The sequence below is a fragment of the Lolium perenne genome, chromosome 7 (assembly GCF_019359855.2).
Source record: "Lolium perenne isolate Kyuss_39 chromosome 7, Kyuss_2.0, whole genome shotgun sequence".
Taxonomy (NCBI): Eukaryota; Viridiplantae; Streptophyta; class Magnoliopsida; order Poales; family Poaceae; genus Lolium; species Lolium perenne.
This window is the reverse complement of record NC_067250.2, coordinates 234,037,281-234,057,511: the sequence shown is the minus strand read 5'-3', so window position 1 is coordinate 234,057,511 and position 20,231 is coordinate 234,037,281. Positions and strand designations below refer to the sequence as shown.

Below are 20,231 nucleotides of genomic sequence, written 5' to 3'. Positions count from 1 at the left end.
AACCTGGGAAGCGGACATCCTTTTCGTCAGTGGAAAATAGTCCTAAGCTCCTCAACTTCTTCTGGTCGCGCTTGGTGATGGTGGATGTTGTCCAATCGCATTGAAGATCACTGGCGACGGCGGCGGACCTCTGCGCGGTGATGGGCAATTTCGAACCAGCGGCGCTCACGACGGCGCTGGAAGACGCGGCGGTCCTCTTTTTTCCCATGGTGTCGGGGACTTCTCTTTCAAGCTTTGGAGACATGAGTGCAGTGGCAATGGCGAGCGGGAGGTGAGGAGGAAGACGAGGAATGGGGCAGGAGCGATCTAGATTAACATTTGCCTCCCTTTTATAAGGGAAAAGTTATTTCAGATCTTGGCCATCAAATCCACATTGCTAAAAATGGACGGAAATCTAACTCTACACATGGCGCAAGGGGAGAGAAACAGGCGACCCACTACCCCCACTAAGCACGACGATCAAGGAAACGCCTCAGTTAACGCGCAAGGTCCGGTCATTTCTTAGCTAACCGCGCAGATGTGGGGTGGGCCTGCTAGGTGACGTCCTGTCAGTCGCGCCGCAGCGGTTGCCACGCTACTGATGACATCATCAAGATCATCGGCTCCTCCATGGCAGAGCACCCGAATATTATCAACTATATTTAAGCTATGATGTTTGTTCCAACAACTTATAGCATATGCATGACTAATTCATAGTCATGCCAGCGCTCCCGATAAAGAGGAAGGAGCATTCTCAATGAAAGGAACAGACCCGAAGTTTCTAGTAATCTAGGTTCGAGCCCGGGGATTTGAACCTATGTAGGGTAATACTGTTTTGCTTCAGCAGTTAGCTAGTCTCGGTTCATCGAATAAACCTGGGCTCGTTACTTTCATCCCTTATGTATGTTCAATTATTCGGCTTCTCTCAAAGTCCACATTTTTAAGGACCCGATACAATCAAAAGATATCGGGTGAAGGAGAAGATTCAAAAACATCGGCATCAACAACAAGGCCTTCGAGTAGTACAACTTGAGTCTACGCACGGTTGCAACCATCCGCTCATAGACTCGGGGGCTACTCCCATCAGGAGTCGATCTTATTGGTATCCTTGTGTTCCCCTTGAGTCGAACTATAAATTTGGGTAATACTTCCCATCGAAGATTTCAGCGATCCCCTACACTTGTGAGCATCAGAGGCCCAGTGAACCCTGGCATGGAGCACGCATGCGCAGAGTGTGGGAGAGGCAACATGTATGCGGGCGAGCTCCGACCGGGAGACGGGCAGCGAAGCTGGCGAACTCTGGGAGGTGGAGCTGGACTGCGGTGGTGAGGAGGAGAAGCAGACGGGAGGGAGGGAGGAAGGGGAAAGCGATGGAAACAAAGCGAGAAAAAGATGTGGGTGAGAACACACCACAGAAGAGAAGGTCGTCGTGGGCCTGTTGCTGCCTCCATACGCATGGACACACGTCAACCGTACAAGCCGGAGGAAGCGACATGCGCAATCCCCGGGGGTTCCGAAGCGTTTTCCTTTTTTTGTCGTAAATTTCATCGCGGATGGGTGTCCGTGACGTTTCCCATCTTGTATGTGATGTTTTGATAGATCTCTTGTAGTGGAAGCACGATGGGACTAGGCCAGAAGATGAGGCCCTATCCTGATGGATGGTTGTGTGTTTCCTCTTGGGTAGGCATCGGATGGCATGCTTCTTCCGGGGAGAAGTCGATAGCCATATTGGTCGTAACTTTTCCAAATCTTATTTACTCTGATGTTATTAAATGGTGAACTTTGAAATGTTTATTTTGGAGTACACTGCACTTAGCATATCACAAATTGTCTCTCATTCTAGGGCAGTCACAAAAATGTGTAAAATCCTATATGGAAGTCACAGTGTCACATCACGCCTGATGTAGCGATCATGATGCAAGTCGACCGAAAAATATGGCAATGAATACCAATGCTCCAAACCAGTTATTTGAGACAAATCTGCATAGCAAGGATGCAACTTAATCAGATCAAGAACATGATAGCTGTGTAAGAAACCAATGGTCATATAATTTGTTCTAAATCAAAATGATTTAAATTTAGAAAATCATACTTCCTGTTGCAATCTGCGCGATCAGTTAAGTCAACAGTTGAAATCTGCCATGCCAACTGTGCAGCTGCAGCTGCAAGAATTGGGTAGTATGGCCAAGCTGTGGAACATGATTAATGTAAAAAAGTCAATATATGTTACTTAAAAATAAAATTAATTCAATTCTCATAATGACCACTAACCAAGTCCAGCATTATAGCCACTAAGTGCTAAACCGCCAATCGTTGCAGTACCAAAGGCACTAATCCAGTGCTTGGTTGAATCTCCAAACCTTATGGCTGTGGACTTAACTCCTACTTTGAGGTCATCTTTTATGTCCTGACATGCATTATGATATGATGATAAGATACCTTGTCAACCTAATAAGATGTTTTTGCTCAATTTTGATATGAAAGAATACCTGGTGTGCATATATGGTATCATACGCCAATGTCCAACATATCCCAGCAATATACATTGGAAGGACGATGGTGGGCTCTAAAGTACCTTTGATAGCAGCCCATCCTAATAAAGCTCCATAGTTGAACGATAATCCGAGATATGCCTGAGGCTGTTAAAAATTGCATTGGAAGTAACTTAAGTGATCACTCTTTGAAAGCAAGATTACGTTAGTATAACCTTATCACGTACCCAAAATGTGAGCCTCTTCATTAGGGGATATGAATAGGCCAATGGAAACCAAATGAGCCCAAGAACACGGCTACATAGAAAAAGAGACAAATTTAGAGGGGATATTTTATAATGATAGAAGCAAAATGTATCTCAAAAACTATATTTCGTTGGATTTTCTGGAAATTAGTGCGTCAAAATGGATCAACAGAGATACATTAGAATTGCAGGGTTTGTTTATATGAATTGCACACAATGCCATATGGTAGACTGTTTCTTAGGTTCGACTTTGGAGCATCCGAAATAGATAGATTTCGTTCCACTCGCAAGAGCAAAAAAAGGAATTACCTTAAGTTGTTCAGTTGGAGAAGAAAACCAACTCCCAGTCCTAGTAGTAGTTGAACTCCGAAGAAGCACAATCCTTGAGTAGGAGTTAGAGCGCCTGATGCAAGCGGCCTGCTTTTGGTGCGCTCAACCTACATGAGAAACATGTTCACAATCACTTCCTTGTTTGAGTCACTTCAATATGCAAGTGAGTCATTGTTAGAATACATGTACTAACTTCAATTTAAGAATTGAGCTAACTTATCCCATAAAATCATTACTTTCAAAATTTTAGTTTATTTAAAAACTAATTAGGGTAGAAGGTACCTTAATAGTGACCTACTTGCATCTCCAGAAAATATATCTAGTATTTTGGAACCTTGCTCAGCATATTTCTCTCTATGTGGGACTAAGTTGTTTGTTTAATCTAGTACTTATCATATTTAGCATCACATATGAAACTTCAGTTTGCTAAATTACTATTTCAAAAGTAAACATATAATACATCCATAAATGCATTTGATCCGTGTATGTATCAATGGTTCGAAAAACTTCAATGTATTTTCCATAACAGGAAAATTCTGAAGGGTGTTGTATGCAACTAGAAGAAAGTATAAAGAAGATACAAAAATAACCTTGTTATCAATGTTGCGGTCGAAAAGATCGTTGACTGTGCAAGCGGCTCCCCTCATGGGGATAGTTAAACATCCGAAGAGTGCGAGCATTTTCAAGTCAGGAAGCGCCCCTGGCATTGCCGCCATTGTTAGTGACCTACGAAGCAAAGGTTATAGGAGGTTAACAGACAAATATGCTTTAAACTAATATAAGAAAACAATACCAAAATGCATTAAAATGTCTCCTATGAAGCTTTAGCAAACCATATAACGGTGCTTTGTTTTTTTATTATGAACCCTATAGAAGATTTCTGTTGTAACTTGGCAATGTTAAAAATGACCGTGAGCTCTCTTGCATGTGTATGAAAGTGTAACCAAACAATTAGCAAGAGCAATCATCAATGTATTTTGAGAAGTGATGTTCTAGAACTTATATCGTATAGTGAGAACACAAAAGTAATGAATTGACTCCCTTGACAAGGTGACACAAGTTGTGCCTGCAGGTGCCCCCGATACCACCCCCCCCCCCCCCCTCCACCATATCATGGTCGCCGGTAACCCATGATAGGATATGCCCACACAAAGTCGGCGCTGTGGGGCCCGATCTGGTGTGTGCGGTGTGGGTGGCTTATTGACTTGTGTATTTGCGGTGGAGAACCTGAATGATCAACTCTTGTCATCGAGGTCAAGGGATATGGTTGGCAGCATCAGTAATGTCGGCTTCCTCTCTTAATTGGGGCATGTTGCCCTATTTTTGCGTGATCTAGGTGTTTTAGCCACAGGTTTGGTGTCCTTGTTTTAATGTCGATGAGGCGCAATATAACAAAGTTTATACATAGTGGCAAGGGGGTGCATGACCGCATGGGTCAACTTAGGAAAAACTCCACCATGATTATTTTGAAGCACCAGCCGGACACAAGGCAACATAGTATTGGGAGGCGGGAGTTGCTGGCACCGTGATCTTATTTTGGATCATTGTTGTTCTGCCATTGGGGCTTGTCTCTACGTAATAGGTTGACTGTTGGCTAAACTCTACACTCTCTTCTTTGAAATGAACACTTTTGTTACTGTAGTGGTTCTAGCTGTTTTCGGCAAAAGCTGGATTTTCTTCAATTAATGATTTTCCCTTTGTAGTTGAATAAATTGGACACCGTTTGCGAGTTTGTTCACATGGCTTTGGCTAGTTTTATGCTAGGTAGTTAGGCAGGTGCACAAGCTTCGTAGGATGGCACATGACCAGTTCGTGCTGCTTTGTCAGCAACATGGCGATTGGAGACGTGGGATGGCACGTTCGATAAGCTCGTTCCGTTAGCTATTTCCTTGTTCTTTCTCAGCTATAAGCGGATCATTCCATAGAAGAGGATGAGGGAAAGAGGGTGGAGAAGTGAAAAAAAAAAAATTCAATTTTGAATTTTTTTGCATCGAAATCTAAAACCTCAAGAAAATCTGTTTTCCTTTTCGATTTATCGGAATGTAAAAATTCGGTAAACAGCCATAGGATGTTGAAATCGGATGTAAAAATTCCCGTACATACATTTTCATATAATGAACTTTTTAATCGGAAGTCGTATGTAACCAGAAAAGCCAATTTACCGAAACATGACGCTGTTTTGCATAATATATTGAAATTCATGTTTGTTAATTTTCCATAAACTAGATGACATAATACATGGCCATTCCGAAGGATTTCATATTTCATATTTTCTATTTTCTATTATTTTCTTTTATTTTTAAAAACTAAAAAAGGCGATATCGATTCCGGAGGGGCGGTGTAAATCCTTGGAATTAGTAGCATGCCAAAATAGAGCACGCTACTAATAGACTGATTAGTAGTAGCATGCCAAAATAGGGCACACTACCAATGTTTTGGCTCACCCGCGCCCGTCGGCCAAATATGTTGGAAACATGCAAGCAAAGTGGCACGCGACCGGTATGTACATAGCGCTCGCGTGCCTCCATTGGTGCTTGTTGCAGGTACTTTTTTTGACCGAGTGCATCTATGGCCCACCTAGTATTCACGTGCGCTACTTTCCATTCCGCTACTAGTACACGCACAACAGTCGCACGTCTCGTTTTTGACTCGCGGCTACTAATAGCAGGCACGTGCGTTTATACTGGCAACATCTCCCTATGACGTTTTTCCTACTAGTGTAAGTAAAGTTTGATCCAAGTTTTGAAAAAACTAGATAATATGTAGAAATCATATACAAATATATTTCATGATGAATTTAACGGAGTTAAGTTTGGATTGTACATATTAACATATTTTTCTAAAAACTTGGTTAAACTTTATGTAGTTTGACTTTTCGAAATAAAATATAAACTTTATTAAAACGGAGGTAGTACTACTGACAAGCTAGAACGTCGATCGCAAGGTATATGCATTTGAACGGAAGGAGTAGTAGTAAGCAGCATACCACATGCATGGCCAAGCGAGGAGCCAGGAGCCGATGGGCTTGTCGAGACGAGCGAGCATCGCGTACGGGCGTGCCGCCTCAAGTGACCTCTGCACCCACGACACCGGCGGGGGGCTGCTCTCCTTCTCGTCTTCCTCCGTCTTCTTGTCTTCCTCCGTGGGCTTCTCGTCTTCCTCCGTCTTCTTGTCTTCCTCCGTGGGCTGGGAGGGGGCCAAGATCGTGCGCGATCGTGCAAGAAGCTGGCGGGGAGAAGGACCCTGCCGACGTAGTGGGAGGATGCCTCTGTGGTGGCTGAGGCGGTGCATGGCCATGGCCTGGGAGGAGGTCGAGATCGCGTGTGGTCGTGCAAGAAGCTGGCCGGAAGAAGAAGGACCCTGTCGATGTAGTGGGAGGGCGCCAGCGTGGCGGCTGAGGCTGAGGAGGGCCATCGCCGTACGTGTTAGGTCCTTCGTACGTGTACGGGGGTTTGGCACCACGGAATGATATGGTTGTAAATCTGAATCTCAAGCTAACCAAGCAACTGAAAGCATGATATTATAGGGCGCACGCTAAGCCGCCGAGCGACTACCATGTTTTTCTCCCGCCGGTCGACCGAGTAGTTCCGCTGACCAGGTCCGCGCAAGGCACACAGTGTCGTAGACCACATGTTAAGACTTTTGTTGTTCGAATACCACATGTTAAGACTTTTTTCTTTTCGAATACCACATGTTAAGACCAAAGACTGGACCACTGCTCTCTCGTACCCGGTACCGTGGCGTTTCTTACACAAAAAGCTTACTTTTGTCTCTCCCTAGACTCCACCTCCCATTTGGTATTAGATGTAAAGAAATGGAACCCAGCGATACAAAACAAGAGAGACTAATAAAAAAAACACACAAGAGAGATCATTGCACGGACAAAATAAAATACAAAGCATTTCCGGAAATACAGTATACAAAAAGTTCTACCCCTCTGTCCAAAAATAAGTGACTGGACTTTATTAAAATAAGGCTATATGTACACATTGAAAACACATTTTTCTTGTCCCCGAGGATTCGTGTGAGGATACGAGTAAGATAGTACCAGACTAAAATACAATCACGATGTGTATCAAATGTCCTTGATAAAATCGTAAGATATTATGCTATGCATCTAGCAACGATTCTTCTACTGTCCTACATCCATATATATGTAGATATGCATGGGAAAAAGGTTGACGGTGCCGACGGTCGATTAAGAGTATGTACTATGCATACACCATACTTACGCAGTACATACATACATATATATATATATATATACTTAGTAGTACACGCCAGCGGCGGGTCCAGTATTTGGAGAGTGTGTATTCAAATTCCAAAGATTAATTTTTTTCCCATGTATACTATGATTACAACATTATATAGTTCTTATATATTATAATACATAGAAGATATGAAACAATTCGGGCCAAATATCATAGATTCATACAATAAAACATAAACGAAATTGATTAACCTATAAAAGTTCCAATTATTCAACATAACAAAGAAGCATCTGTAATATAGAGAGGATATAAAATAGCAAAATAACAGGAAAGCTTAAAGTTATAGGTCAACTTTCCGATTCTTTAAGGCTTGAAAACTAGTGACTATATCATCATCCTTAACTTGCAAGAAGAAGTCTCTCTCGATGAATGTAACCAAGCAACCGTTCAAGAATATTTGACCCATCTTACTTCTTAGCTTGTTTTTGATGAAGTTCATTGAAGAAAAGACCCTTTCAACACCAGCAGTTGCAACAGGTAGAACTAGCACTAGTAGAAAAAGAGGCTTCCATCCGTCCCTATTAGTCCCCAAAATATAGGAACCGCGACTAAAGGGGTCTTTAGTCGCGGTTCGGGAGGCGACCCGCGACTAAAGACCTTGGCCCAGCGCGCTCGGTGGCCAGCTGGTGGACAGGAGGAGCTTTTGTCGCGGTTGGCCAGGCCAACCGCGACTAAAGGTCCTCAGGCCTGGCCCGAAGGCCTTTAGTCGTAGTTGTCCTGGCCAACCAGGACTAAAGGTCTATCCCTATAAAAGGCAGCTCAGCTTACTTCACTTAGCCATTTGGTGCCACTTCTATTCACAATCTTCACAAGGGGTGGTGGGTTTGCTTTTGGTTCCTCTTATGCACACAAGGTGTTCGATGAAATGCCCGAGAGCATGAAACAAATATGATATGAAGTGTCCGAGCCACACTTGAGCTTTCTCATTTATTTTTCGTCCTCGATCGTGGTTAGCAACTTGAACCTTTCATGTGTCATTGATAAAATATGCATGTGTGTAGTTCATTGTTTAATTTATATTATTTCTAGCTAGTTAGTTTAACAAATGCATGATGGTTAATTACATACTTTATATAATAATAATGCAGATGAATCGGCAATGGATGTACGGTAACCGACTCTCCGGTGAGTTCATTACGGCTTTGAAAGATTTCCTCGTAGTGGATAATGCGAACAAGCAAGGGGGTTTTGTTATCTGTCCATGTGCTGCCTGTAAGAATCATAAGGGTTACTCTTCCTCAAGAGACGTTCAACTGCACATGCTTCGGCAGGGTTTCATGCCAAGCTATAATTGTTGGACCAAACATGGAGAAAGAGGGGTTAGAATGGAAGAAGATGAAGATAATATCATCGATGACAACTATCTTGATCATTTTGGTGATACTTTCATGGAGGATGCTGAAGGTGGGGAAGGTGATGGGGAAGGTGAAGGGGAAGGTGAAGAAGAGGCACGTGATGAGTCCGTTGATGATCTTGGTCGGACCATTGCTGATGCACAGAGAGGCTGCGAAACTGAAAAGGAGAGGAAGAATTTGGATCGCATGTTAGAGGATCACAAAAAGTCGTTGTACCCCGGATGCGATAATGGTCTGAAAAAGCTGGGCTGCACACTGGATTTGCTGAAATGGAAGGCACGGGAAGGTCTATCTGACTCGGGATTTGAAAATTTGCTGAAAATGATGAAAAATATGTTTCCAAAGAATAACGAGTTGCCCGCCAGTACGTATGAAGCAAAGAAGGTTGTCTGCCCTCTAGGTTTAGAGGTTCTGAAGATACATGCATGCATTAACGACTGCATCCTCTACCGCTGTGAATACGAGAATTTGAATGAATGCCCGGTATGCACTGCATTGCGTTATAAGATCAGAGGCGATGACCCCAGTGATTATGTTGAGGGCGAGAAACCCAGGAAGAGGGTTCCCGCCAAGGTGATGTGGTATGCTCCTATAATACCACGGTTGAAACGTCTGTTCAGGAATAAAGAGCATGCCAAGTTGTTGCGATGGCACAAAGAGGACCGTAAGTCGGACGGGGAGTTGAGACACCCCGCAGATGGAACGCAATGGAGAAAGATCGACAGAGAGTTTAAAGATTTTGCAGCTGACGCAAGGAACATAAGATTTGGTCTAAGTACAGATGGCATGAATCCTTTTGGCGAGCAGAGCTCCAGCCATAGCACCTTGCCCGTGACTCTATGCATCTACAACCTTCCTCCTTGGTTGTGCATGAAGCGGAAGTTCATTATGATGCCAGTGCTCATCCAAGATCCGAAGCAACCCGGCAACGACATCGATGTGTATCTAAGGCCATTAGTTGATGAACTTTTACAGTTGTGGGACAGACCTGGTGTACGTGTGTGGGATGAGCACAAAGAAGAGAAATTTGAGCTACCAGCGTTGCTTTTCGTAACCATCAATGATTGGCTTGCTCTTAGTAACCTTTCGGGACAGACAAATAAGGGATACAATGCATGCGCGCACTGCTTACATGAGACTAAAAGTGTGTATTTGCCAAATTGTAATAAGAACGTGTACCTGGGGCATCGCCGATTTCTTCACCGACATCATAACGTAAGAAAGAAAGGCAAGCATTTCAACGGCAAGGCAGATCACCGACCGAAGCCTGCGGAACGTACTGGTGCGGAGGTATTTGATATGGTCAAGGATTTGAAAGTCATCTTTGGAAAGGGTCCTGGCGGACAATCAGTTCCACAGGGAGCTGACGGGCACGCACCAATGTGGAAGAAGAAATCTATATTTTGGGAGCTAGAATATTGGAAAGTCCTAGATATCCGCTCTGCAATCGATGTGATTCATGTTACGAAGAATATTTGCGCGAACCTGCTAAGCTTCTTGGGCGTGTATGGGAAGAAAAATGATACAAAGGAAGCACGGTAGGATCAGCAACGTTTGAAAGACCCTGGTGACCGGCATCCGGAATGGTTTCAAGTTCGTGCCAGTTACGCTCTTACCAAAGAAGAGAATGTCATCTTTTTTGAATGCCTGAGCAGTATGAAGGTCTAGTATGGATTCTCGTCGAATATAAAGGGAATAATAAACATGGCGGACAAAAAGTTCCAAAACCTGAAGTCTCACGACTGCCACGTGATTATGACGCAATTCTTCCGATTGCTTTGAGGGGGCTCCTACCGAAAAATGTTCGAGTAGCCATTGTGAAGCTATGTGCATTCCTCAATGCAATCTCTCAGAAGGTAATCAATCCAGAAGATCTACCACGGTTACAGAACGATGTGGTCAAATGTCTTGTTAGTTTTGAGTTGGTGTTCCCGCCATCCTTCTTCAATATTGTCGAAGAGATTTCCATCCTCGGTCATGTATTTCTACATAATATGTTCCCCTTTGAGAGGTTCATGGGAGTATTAAAGAAATATGTTCGTAACCGTGCTAGGCCAGAAGGAAGCATCGCCAAGGGCTATGGAAATGAGGAGGTAATTGAGTTTTGTGTTGACTTTGTTCCTGACCTTAAGCCGATTGGTCTTCCTCGATCGCGGCACGAGGGGAGACTAAGTGGAAAAGGCACGATCGGAAGGAAATCAACGATATGTATGGAGGCGTCCCAAGTATGCTGGTTATCGGGATGCCAGCGGGGATTCATCCGATGCTCCGGCGTGAGGTCGAGGTAGTAGTGGTTCGTGATGGCCGTCCGGCGCGCAGTACCCTGAGGGACGGGAGGGACCGGCACGCCTCCGGCGCTTAGGCTCCAGCCGATGGGGACGCGGTAGCCCGGTGGGCAAGGGTAGTTCGAGGCGCAAAGCTCCTCCACCTGCTGGTAGGTTAGAGTGGGTACGGTGGAAGCCATGGGAGAGTGATGAGAATTGTAGAGATGTGATAATGCTGGCCAAGCCGGGCTACATATATGTAGTGAGAAATGACGGGAAGAAAGTGACGGGAAGAAAGAGGCGGGAAGACAGGGAAGAAATGGCGGGAAGAAGAGGAATCCAGAGCTGGTCATCTAACCTTTAGTCCTGGCTGGTGCGTGCAACCGGGACTAAAGGTGGCGTAGCTTCTCGAAGATGTCGTCGGTGCACACGCCCTACGACATCTCCCGTGGCGCAAATGCTGGAAGATGTCGTCGGTGCACACGCCTTACAGCATCTTCGGAAGTTGCTCCTCGGGTAATTATTTGTATTTTTTAGATTTTTAAATGAATTAGTTTTATTTTTATGAATTTTTTGATAAATATTTGTATTTTTAATATTTTGAAATGAATTAGTTTTATTTTTCTGAATTTTTTGATATATTATTTGTATTTTTAAGATTTTGAAATGAATAGTTTTATTTTTCTGTATTTTTTGATATATTATTTGTAATTTTAAGATTTTGAATGAATTAGTTTTATTTTTATGAATTTGTTGATATATTATTTGTATTTTTAAGATTTTGAACTGAATTAGTTTTATTTTCTAAATTTTTTGATATATTATTTGTATTTTTAAGATTTTAAATGAATTAGTTTTATTTTTCTGAATTTTTTGATATATAATTTGTATTTTTAAGATTTTGAAATGAGTTAGTTTTTTTCTGAATTTTTTGATATATTATTTGTATTTTTAAGATTTTGAAATGAATTATTTTTATTTTTCTAAATTTTTTGATATATTATTTGTATTTTTAAGATTTTGAAATGAAAAAAATTTAAAAAAGACCTTTAGTCGCGGTTGGCCGGCGCGGGAACGAAATTTCCGGCAAAAAACCCTTTAGTCGCGGTTGGTGTGGCCAACCGCGACTAAAGGGGCGACACCAACCGCGACTAAAGGGGGTCCCTATATAAACGCGCGCGCGGTGGCGGTTCACTTCTCTCATCTTTCTCGAACACACAGGCGCATGCGGATCCTCTCACAGACGCCGTCAGGCTGCTTGCCGCCACCGTCGTCGCCGCCGCTAACGCCACCGCTGCCGCCGCCGCCAACGCCCGCCCCCACCGTCGTCGTCTCCTCCACCGCGTAAGTCGACGCGCGCCGCGCGCCCCGTCGATCGCCGCCGCCTCGATCTCTCGCGTGTGCTGCTCGTCGGCCGCCCAACGCGACACACACCGTCGCCGCCCGCCGCCATCGATTGCCGCGCGCGCCTAGCCCGCCGCCCTCGATCGCCCGGCCGTGCACCATCGGCGCAGCGCGCGTGTATACACGTATAACGTACTGTAACAGAGAGAGGAGCAGAGACAGAGACAGACAGAGCGGCGTTTTTTTGTTGTGTTTGTTTTTTTTGTTTTTTGTTAACAAATTTGACTACTTAACAAAAAAAATTAAAACTTGATAATTAACAAAAAAAACTACTTAACAAAAAACTACTTAACGAAACCACGCCGTCAGGCTGCCCTCGACGCCGCTGCGCCCTCGACACCGCCATCGCCCGCCGCCAACGACGCCACCTCCGTCGTCGTCCCGCGTCGGCCGCCTCTCGCCGTTTGTACGTCTCGCCGCGCCGTCTCTCGCGAGACCGTCGTCCGCCGCGCGCACGCCGCGTCGCCTCGCCGTTCGCCGCCGGTAGATGGCCGCTAGCCCGACATCCTCGCCGCGCGACGCACGCCGCCCGCGCGCAGATTGGTGGCGCGCTCGCCCGCGCGACGTCCTTGCCCGCCCGCCGCCGGCCGCGGTACAAAGAGAGAAGAGGGAAAAAGAGAGGAAGAGGAGAGAAGGAGGCGCGCCCCCTATTTTTTTAGAGATGCAGATAGCCACAAAACAAAATCAAATCAAAAAAAGTTCATTAATTAAAAAGAACCAACTTGACTCAAAAAAAGTTCATTAAAAAGAACCAACTTGACTCCTCGCGCTGTGAGAGAGAGAGGAGAGGGAGAGAGAGCGCGCCGCCGCGCGCGTCGCTGCTCGCCTACGGTACGTTGGTCTTAAAAAAGAACTAAAATTTCACTTAAAAGTTTGTTTAAAAAAAACTAAAATTTCACTTAAAAAGAACTCAAATTTGACTTAAAAATTTGACTAAAATTTGACTAAACTAAAATTTGACTTAACCACCGCGCGTATACGGAGGGGGCAGCGAGCCCCTCGTCGCCCCCTCCGTATACGCGCGGTATTTTTTTTGGGGATCGAGAGGGGGCAGCGAGGGTTATGGGTGTTGTCCTCGGCACCGCCACCGCCCTTTCGCCATCGCCCTTTCACCACCGCCCTTTCGCCACCGCCACCGCCACCGTCCTTTCACCACCGCCACCGCCCTTTCACCACCGCCACCGCCCTTTCACCACCGCCCCCCTTTCGCCACCGCCATCGCCCCTTCTTTACTTAATTAATTAGTTTTTACTGCATGTTTTCAGGAGTGACATATGGCAGACGATAGAGCCGACCCGATTATGGGAAACTATGATCCGGAAGCTGAGGAACATCTTTTCGGCATCATAAACGGCGACATTCCTTTTGTGCCGGCCGAAGAAGATGAAGAAGAGGATGTCTTTTCTTATGAACCTTGACGGTGAAGGTCATCAAAAAGGTGATGACGAAGGAACGGACACTGTCGATGGAGGTCAACCGTAGACAAACGACGATGGAGATATGCAAGTAGCAACCACCTCCGGGTGGACGTGAGAGGAGGAGGCTAGTCAAAGAGTTCGCTCTTAAGAAGATGGCCGAAGCATTCCGGAACTTCAAGAAAAATTTAGCCCATGACTTTGTCAACGAGAACAAGACTCCGGATTTCTAAGGAAAATATGAGAAACTGGAAGATGATTGGCCAGAATTTGTGAGGCAAAAGAAATCGGGGCATTTCATTCAAATATCGAAAAAAATAAGAAAAATGCGGCTAAGAAAGAGTACAAACATATTATGGGGCCAGGAGGGTACCGCCTTTCGGAGCCTAAGTGGGAGAAGATGGAGAACGACCTGAGGGCGCGAGGAATCCCTCTAGGTACAGAGGGGTGGGACCCAAGGGCCAAAAGCTGGTGGTACGGGCATGGGGGATCGCTAGACCCGGAGACAGGGGTGTGTGTTCACCGGAAGAAAGCGTTTAAACACACACAAGCCCTTATTGACGCAATGACCCAAGCTCAAGAGGGGAAGATCAAGTTCAACAGAGAGAACGACGCGCTGACATTTGCCCCCGGGAATCTTGAACACCCAGGACGTGTACGAGGCAAAGGCGCCATTCCGTGGAAAGTAGGGTTCTCCCAGGAGGATGACCCGTACGGTTATAGAAGCCGTAAGAGAAAGACGGATCGGGATGCAGATTTTGTGGGGCACTTGGCATCGGAACTCCATCAGGTGAAGCAGGTGGTGTATGGACTAGTACAAGAAAGATCGGCGGATCTCGGAAGCCAGCAGATCATGCAGCGGATCTCGGAAGCCAGCAGCGGAGAAGCAGCGTGGCTTCCACGGAAGCCCCGCCTGGTGCTAATGCACCCTTGCTGGCCCTGGCTGGTGCTAGTGCACCCTTCACCTCGGCATCGGAGCCTCACTACCCCGTGGATGATGTAAAGGCGATGAAAGAATGTGATCTGCATTATCTAGTGGGGAACATATGTTCCACGAAGGTAGCTACCGGCAGTGCTTTACCATGTACACCTGGAGCACTCCACCACAACAACCCCATTCAAGATGGCTATGCTCGTGTCACGGTGGAGGACATAGTCCAAGGGTTTGAGGACCTGGAGATTGACTATGCTACACCCAAAGGGGAGAGAAGACTTGGAGATGTCAAGCGCCAGTTCATTCTATGGAAAAAGAAGTACATCGTGTTTCCAGGCGAGGAGCCAAGGCCAACAAGTCCACCCCCCTCCGGTAGTGGTGGTGGAGGTTGTGGTGGTGGTGGTTCACCTACACCTCCTTCACATCAGCCGACGCCGCCCCCCAGTACACCTCTGGCGGGTAAGCAGCCGCTGCCCCCTGATACGTCTCAAACTTATATCTTCCTTTGTATTGCTTCAAAACCTTCTATTAAGAATTTATTGCTTTATGAGTTAACTCATATGCAAGTCTTATTGATGCTTGTCTTAAAAGTACTATTCATGAAAAGTCTTTGCTATATGATTCAGTTTTTTAGTCATTATCTTTACCATTGCGTTGAATCACTTCATTCATCTCATATGCTTTACAATAGTATTGATCAAGATTATGATAGTAGCATGTCACTTCAGAAATTATCCTTGTTATTGTTTACCTACTTGAGGGTGAGTAGGAACTAAGCTTGGGGAGGCTTGATACGTCTCAAACGTATCTATAATTTCTCATGTTCCATGCTTATATTATAACAATTTCTACATGTTTTATATGCACTTTATACCATATTAAGGCATTTATTGGACTAACCTATTAACAAGATGCCACAGTGCCAGTTTCTGTTTATTATGTCTGTTTATTGCAGAAAAGTCCCAAAAACCAAAATGCTCGGAAAAATACAGAAAAATCACGAAAATTCTATTTCACCAGAAGACTCACGGAGCCAGAAGGGCCAGGCCAGAGGAGGCCCAGGGCCTCCTCCCCATCAGCCGGCACGGCCAGGAGGGAGGCCGCCCCACCCTATGGTGTGGGCCCCTCGGGACTCCACTGACGTTGCCCTTTCGCCTATATAATCCCTCGCGACGCGAAAACCCTATACCAATTGACGAAACTCCAGAAAGACTCCAGGGACGCCGCCGCCATCGTGAAACACCATTTCGGGGGACAGAAGTCTCTGTTCCGGCACGCCGCTGGGACGGGGAATTGCCCCCGGAGTCATCTTCATCGACACCACCACCATCTTCATCGCCGTTGCTAACTCCCATGATGAGGAGGGAGTAGTTCTCCCCCGAGGCTGAAGGCTCTACCAGTAGCTATGTGGTTCATCTCTCTCTCCCATGGTGTGATCTTTATGTGATCATGAGCTTTGTATCACTATTAATCTATGTGCTACTCTAGTGTTGTTATTAAAGTAGTATATTCCTCCTCCATGATGTAAAGTTGATAGTGTGTGCATCATGTAGTACTTGGCGTAGGTTATGATTGTAATCTCTTGTAGATTATGAAGTTAACTATTACTATGATAGTATTGATGTGATCTATTCCCCCTTTCATAGCTATTGGTGACAGTGTGTATGCTATGTTAGTACTCGGTCTAAATTGCAACGGTCTATTACGCACTCTAGAGGTTACTTTAATATGAACTCCGGAAGTTGTGGAGCTTGTTTACTCCGGCTTGAGGTGTGCTTTTGTAACCCTACACAATGAACGGTGTTTGTTATCCAACAAGAGGGTGTTTAAGAGTAGCATTTATTTATTCAGTTATGTGATCATTGTTGAGAGTGTCCACTAGTAAAAGTATGATCCCTAGGCCTTATTTATAAGCATTGAAACACCGTTTCTAACAAGTTCTGCTACATGTTCGCTTGCTGCCATCTTTATTTCAGATTGCAGTTACTACTTACAATCATCCATATTACTTGTATTTCACTATCTCTTCGCTGAACTAGTGCACCTATAATTCTGACAAGTGTATTAGGTGTGTTGGGGACACAAGTGACTTCTTGTATCGTAATTGCAGGGTTTCTTGAGAGGGATATCTTTGACCTCTACCTCCGTGAGTTCGATAAACCTTGGGTGATTCACTTAAGGGAAACTTACTGCTGTTCTACAAACCTCTGCTCTTGGAGGCCCAACACTGTCTACAGGAATAGAAGTGTGCGTAGACATCACCCCCTAGTCCGCCTCCAGCGGTTACACTGCCCCCCAATCCACCTCCGGCGAAGAAGCAGAAGCAGGCGGACAGCAAGGCAACTTCCTCCTGGACTTTTAACCCGGACCCTTATGTACCTAAGACCACAAAGGTACCGGAGCCGTCACTGAAGTCTCTCCTCCCAAGGCCTTGGGAACTAAGTGAAGAGCAAACCAACTTGGCCGCGGCTGCTCAGCATGAGAAATGGAAGGTGTAAATGAAGGCGAAAAGAGAGCCTGAGCCCAAGCCAGTATTTTCTGAGAAGGAAAAGAAGTGGGCTAAGTCATTTTTGAACACACCGTCCCAAGCCGAGAAGAATATGCCTGACGACTATGGACGTGAACTTCGTAGGCAAGCACTCATATTGAAGGAGAAGAAAGACTTGGCGGAGAAGGAGAAGAAAGCCTTGAAGGAGGAGAAAAAAGAAAGTAAAGAAAGCGAGAAAAAAAATAAACAATCGATCCCCCCGCTCATAGTGAAAGCCGCCGGTTCGGATGCTGTACTAATGGACCCCGCTATCATAGAAGATGTGGCAGCACAGGGAATGACTGTAACGGGTGCCATAGAAAAAGCGGCCGAGATCGGTATGACTCTTCGTGCAGTGTTAGGCCTTGAGGAGGCGCCAATGAGTGAGGTAGCAATTACATATGTGCTGAATGGGCCTCTCGTCGAGCCTGCGCAGGAAGAGGATCTACCAACACAAATGCAAAATTTGCTACGTTGGTACAAGGGTTACATAAAAAATAATGCCGGCAAAGAATATATTTATGCGGAAGTTAGACATGAGCATCACTTCAAACATTACTATGTAACAGTTCATATGAGTGAATTGTTCCAGCTGTTCAATCTGCGTGAGCTCGACAAATCTATCATCAGTTGCTACGTTCTGTAAGTGATTTATTTCTACCTCATCTCATTCATTGCCTGCACTATCTATATTGTCCTAACTATATTGTTGTGTACGCTATTATGCAGAATGAAGATTGGGGAATGCCAAAAAAGGAACATCCATGATGTTGGGTTCATTGACCCGCACATCGTTAATGGATATGTGTTAGAAAAACACCCCCGCGACGTGGAGCAAGACCTTTTCGATTTTCTTACAAAGCAGCAGCTCAAAGTGAAATTCTATTTCCTTACCATTTTGGGTGAGTGTTTCTGTCTTGAGCACATTCTCTTTTGTTTACTCCATGCATGGTATGTCTAATCGATAAGTTATGCATGACTGTGCATGTATCATGTCCGCAGGTTCCACTGGATTCTGCTCATAATTGAATTTCACACCTCCAGAGTTCTCGTCATGGACTCTCTGAATATGGATCCAAAACCCTGGGCCAACATGAGAAATATGATGCAAAAGTAATTATTTTCGATCATTTGCGCTCTATATCAATCGGCCTCTTTCGTTCATTTCCTAATATCAAGTAACTAATAACTCCCTTGTTCATTTAATTTTCTTTGCCCTGTAGGGTTTGGAGACGGTTCATAGATGAAACGGTCGGTGAATTCAAAAAAGAGCTAGAATTTCGAAAGGTAATGTCTGGGGATATTCAGCCACCGGGGACCAATCTATGTGGATACCTCTGAGCGGAAGCCATCGGAGAACAACATCAAGAGGAATAACTTGCGGAAGACACTTAGTCCAGAAGCTCGCTTCCGACCAATTCAAGAGGAACTAGCAGGATTTTTTATGAGGGAAGTCCTCCATCCTAAAGGAGAACACTATTACGAGGACGTAGAACTTCTGATGCCGTAAATTATGTATGGAAACTTGTTCGAAATTTCATATGGTCATCCGAGATTGAATATATATTGTATATTCTTCTTGAATTCTTCTTGTTTGAAATTGTACATTCATATGCATGTATATAGTAGCGTAGAATATGTGTACTGAAACTTCTTTAAAATTAAAATAAAACACAAAATAAAATAAAATATAAAAGAAATAAAACAATACAAATTAAAAAGAAACCAGATTTAAGGGAGGGGGCTAAAACCCTAAACCTGCAGAGACCTTTAGTCGCGGTTCTCCAGAACTGCGACTAAAGGTCCTCCGCCCCGACGGTCGCCTGGCGCCCACGTGGACGGCCCTTTAGTCACGGTTCGTAAGCAACCGTGACTAAAGGGGGGCTTTAGTCGCGCTTAATTAGTCCCGGTTGCGCAACCGCGACTAATGGCAGTTGCAAACCGGGACTAAAGCCCCTTTTTCTACCAGTATAGCACCAATTTCAGAAGTTTGTAAACAGTATCATACCGAACGACCCTGTCTGTTTTAACAAGCATCATAGACAACTCTGCTAGGCTTCTCAAATTTGCAAAGTTTTCATCCTTACTCACATCATTAATATAGTGTTTCAGTTGAAAAGGAAGTTGGACCAATTCTTCAAATTCAAAATCATGCGGATAGAATTCAGCAAGCTTAACAAGGTTCTCAACATTAAAAGCAGAAAATGACTTGGCTGGACTAAATGATGCCATGCATCTAAGCAGCCTTGTGTTTACCTCATCAAATCTTCTATTAAGCTCCTGAAGTTGCCTATCAATGACACCCAAAAACATATCAGCATGAAACCGGTGGTAATTAATGCCATCTTTATAGAACCTCTTTTCTCTTTGTATAGGCATGTACTTCCCATCCATGTCAACAACTTTGAGACGGTGCTTCACACAAAAAGACGTGACATTATCAAGGAATTCTTTCCATCCAGCATCATCTCTTAAAACATCTAGTTCTATCTTTGTGTCCGCAAGAAGGTCCATAACATTCACAATATCCCGATCCCTCCTTTGAAATGCATTGCAAAATCCATTTGTGTATCCAAATATTTCATTCATCAAGTGCAGCAAGAAAACAAATTCGAATGACTCAAATACTTCCAGCATAGTTTGAGCTCCTAAAGCTTCACCTCCTTTACTTTCTTTCCCAGCCCTGAAGAGAACTTTCTTGATTGCAGGATACAAAGACAAAACATGCATTACAGTTCTATGGTGAGAACCCCACTGTGTATCTCCTGGCCTTGATAAGCCCATCTGTTGGTTCAAACCTTGCTGTAAGAGCAAAGTCTAAACCCCGGGTTTTGTGTGTTTGATGACAACACTTGAGTAATCTCACCGTGTGCCTTGAGTATCATTGTTAGATTTGCAAGTACACGGTGACCTCGCTGGACACGTCAAGATCGGAAGACTGAAGCGTAGTTCATAGGCTTTCTGGTTTTGTGTGTGTATCGCGAGGTGACATGGCTGGAGAGAAAAAGGGGAGAA

At 44.6% G+C, this 20,231-nt stretch overlaps 2 protein-coding genes across 2 annotated transcripts; both read right to left on the bottom strand.

Annotated features, from left to right (window-relative positions):
* Nucleotides 1-1,707: 1,707 nt before the first annotated feature.
* On the bottom strand, nt 1,708-6,558 carry LOC127313966 (4-hydroxybenzoate geranyltransferase 2). The gene is made up of 8 exons (XM_051344436.2): nt 6,033-6,558; nt 3,637-3,772; nt 3,026-3,153; nt 2,699-2,768; nt 2,469-2,618; nt 2,251-2,386; nt 2,072-2,168; nt 1,708-1,959 (listed from the first exon to the last, which is right to left on the bottom strand). Exons 1-8 carry the CDS (start codon nt 6,458-6,460, stop codon nt 1,890-1,892), a joined length of 1,215 nt encoding a protein of 404 aa, XP_051200396.1. The 5' UTR covers nt 6,461-6,558; the 3' UTR covers nt 1,708-1,889.
* A 12,620-nt stretch (nt 6,559-19,178) lies between these two features.
* LOC127315497 (uncharacterized) lies at nt 19,179-20,000 on the bottom strand. Its single transcript, XM_051345982.1, has one exon. It carries the CDS (start codon nt 19,998-20,000, stop codon nt 19,179-19,181), a length of 822 nt encoding a protein of 273 aa, XP_051201942.1.
* Between the last annotated feature and the right edge of the window lie 231 nt (nt 20,001-20,231).